The following is a 3,044-nucleotide window of genomic DNA, read 5'->3' as shown; positions in this document are numbered from 1 at the left end:
GGGTTGCGATCCGTTGCCGGACACGGAAAAAGACAAAAAGACAAAAAAAAAAAAAAATAGAGGCGGGAAAGGGAAGGAAGGCGAGGGATGGTGACAGGCTGATTAATGGACACAGAAGTATGGTGTGATAGGAAAAATAAGCTTGACTGGTATACGGTTGAGTCAGAATTCTATAATCAATAATGATTTACTGCATATAACCAAAGGACTAGAAGATAGATCAAATGTGCACACATCACAAAGAAACGACTAAGTTTCGCAATGATGAATATGCTAATTACCCTGAATAGATCAGCACACATTGTATACATGTATTGAAATACAACTCCACACCCCATAAATATGTATAATCAATATGTATCAATAAAATTCTTTTTAAAAACATAACAGAATTTTTTTTAAGTGACCTTTAAGCACAATCATAGGCAGCCAATTGGACATTAGTCATAGTGCCTTGAACTTCCCACCAAGATAGTACAAAGAAGGAAATTGCTGAAAGTTTTACCAATTGAATAATTTCTTTGCTCTGCTTCTACATTCACCCTATAAAAGCTTTCCCCTCATGCTCCTTCAGTGGATTCCCAAACCACTTCTAGTCTGGAGCTGCCCAATTCATGAATCCCTGTCTACTCAAATAAACTCTACGATTTTAATGTGCCAGAGTTTATCTTTTAACCATTAGAATGGGTTGTCAAGAGAGAATGTGGGATCATTTCTCTAAAAAGGGGCTCTCAGTAGGACAAGCATATTTGTTGGTGTAGGAATGGTCCGCCCAGAAACAGCAGTCAGGAAACTCCGTGTGGGCACCACCACGTGAAAGGTACCACACGGGCAACCCAGGGTAAGATGAGAGTTGGAAACGGTTCATAATTTCCAACTAACAGGACATCTTCATGGAAATCAGCATTTACAGTTTCTTGCTTTTAAAGCCAGGAAAATTTAGGCTAATAGCCAAGGCTGGTAAGGGTGTAGAGAAGTGGGTTTCCTATTGCTTGTGGCATTGTAGACTGGTACAAACCTATTGAAATGTAATCTGGTGATCTCAAGAGCTGTAAAAATATCCATGCTCTTTGAGCCAGTAATTTTATTTCTGAATTCATGCTAAGAAAAAAACCCAGAACATTAGGGAAGAAACCGTGTGCATGAGAAGTTTCGTTGCAGTAATACTTACAGGAACAAGGTGATAAAACAGGGTGAATAATCTCTAACATTAGGGACATGTTCAGGAAAACTGTGTTAATGATCTTAACATTAATTGTTGATTGAAATGATGGCTATGAATACTATGAGGCAACGTACAAAATGATCACAAACGCTGTTAAATAACATGTCTATGTAAACGTACACATATGTGCTTATCACCACATAAATACAGCTAGCTGCTTCTTTCATCATTTTTTAACAATTAGCCACCTAAGGAAAAACCTAGAAGGATGTCCATCAAAATTCAAAGAACAATTTTGATAAAGTTGTAGGACTGTCAGAGGTTTTATTCTCATTTTGACAAATTTTCCGTTATGCGATTATATAATAAAATTATTTTTTAGCAAAACAAAACAGTAAAGAGGAGAAGCCCCTCTTACTGGCAGAGGCGACCACAGACTCACCGTGAACACCTTCTCCGGGGCCCCCTTCGCCCTCATGTTGGTGTCATGGACTTGCTTTAGAATCATCCAGGCTTCATCATGTTTGCCCATCTGGTAAAACCACGGAAAGAGACATAAAAAATCCACTGTGGAATATGCTCTCTGTTCATTAGGGGTGTAAAAACCTACAAAGTGGGTGCAAATACCTGGGTCTGAGGTGATTGAGTATGGACTCATTACTATCTAGGGCTTGTGAAAGACTAGGATGAGTTTCCACCCCAAGCCACGCTTGGAAGGGGAAGGTCATGCCTTCAAGGTGTAAACGCTGGGCATTATTATCATCGGACTCGTACCCTTTGAGGTTATGAGGTTGAATGGACTGCAGTGTGCAGAAGCCATGCTCCTCACTAACTAGATGAAGCAAAGAAGCAACATGTCATGGGTTCAGTTTTGTCCCCCCATCCCCCCCAAAATGTTGATGTCCTAACCCCCAGGACCTCAGAGAATAAATTTATTTGGAAATAAGGTTGTTGCAGATGTAATTAGTAAAATTAAGATGGGGTCATCCTGGAGTAGACAAGGCCCCTAATCCGATGTGACTGGTATCCTTATAAGAAGATGGCCCTGTGAAGACACAGAGACAGGGAGCATGCCATGTGCTAACAAAGGCTGCTGAAGAATCAGGAAGGGACAAGGCGATAATCTCTATATATTTCACAGGGAGCATGGCCCTGCCGAACTGTGAAACAGATCTGTTATTTTAAGTCCCTCAGTTTGTGGTACTTTGTTACAGCAGCACTAGGAAGCGAGTACACAACAAAGGGTAAATTTTGAGCTAGCCCTTGTTAAGAAACCTTCTGCTGCATCTGCCTCCCGATCCATGGGACGAGAGAGGATCTTCAACATGGAGAACTGCTCTGCAGAGAGCTCGAGACAGAGGCAGATAAATGGACGCTCAACTGGGGCTGTGGGCACCTCGGAGTCCTGCCCTGTGTGATTTCTGCAAGCATGAGAGTCCCCACAGTTGGAAGACTCATCTCTCGGGACAGCAGGTGCAGCCTTTTGGTGGGTAGGGGTCCTGTGTAGCTAAGAGTCCTGAAGGGCTTGGGAGCAGGGACAAGCTTTATCATGGAGCTCGTTGCCACAGCACGGAAAAACAGAATAAGCATTATAGACTCTCAATCAGGACCTCTGGGGAGGGTGGGCACCAGGATGCAGCTGGAGAGCCACTCCTGCACCCACACAGCCTGGGGGAGGGGTCCTGCTCTGTGCTCCAGGAGCTCCAGCACTGACAGGCCATGAGTCCATGACCTGCAGCCATCACCAGCAGGAACGGCACCAAATTTAATGATGGGCAAGCAGGAGAGGATGGGGAACTAGGGCTGGGAGCAGCAAAGCTGGACTCCTGTGACTGTTTTGTGTCTCTCACATGGCGGGGGGGGGGGGGGGGCGCGGGCC

General features: G+C 43.9%; 1 protein-coding gene across 2 annotated transcripts in view; it reads right to left on the bottom strand.

Annotated features, from left to right (window-relative positions):
* SV2B (synaptic vesicle glycoprotein 2B) overlaps positions 1 to 3,044 on the bottom strand; it is an 84,113-nt gene that overhangs the window by 51,185 nt on the left and 29,884 nt on the right. For both annotated transcript variants that reach the window (XM_008589173.1, XM_008589174.1), the window contains exon 5: positions 1,608 to 1,697. In XM_008589173.1, the coding sequence (XP_008587395.1) occupies positions 1,608 to 1,697 (90 nt within the window). The remainder of the gene's footprint in view (positions 1 to 1,607; positions 1,698 to 3,044) is intronic.

The sequence above is a fragment of the Galeopterus variegatus genome, unplaced genomic scaffold, assembly GCF_000696425.1.
Source record: "Galeopterus variegatus unplaced genomic scaffold, G_variegatus-3.0.2 Scaffold5277, whole genome shotgun sequence".
NCBI classification, from domain to species: Eukaryota; Metazoa; Chordata; class Mammalia; order Dermoptera; family Cynocephalidae; genus Galeopterus; species Galeopterus variegatus.
The sequence above is the reverse complement of the archived record's forward strand: the minus strand, read 5'-3'. Positions and strand labels throughout refer to the sequence as shown.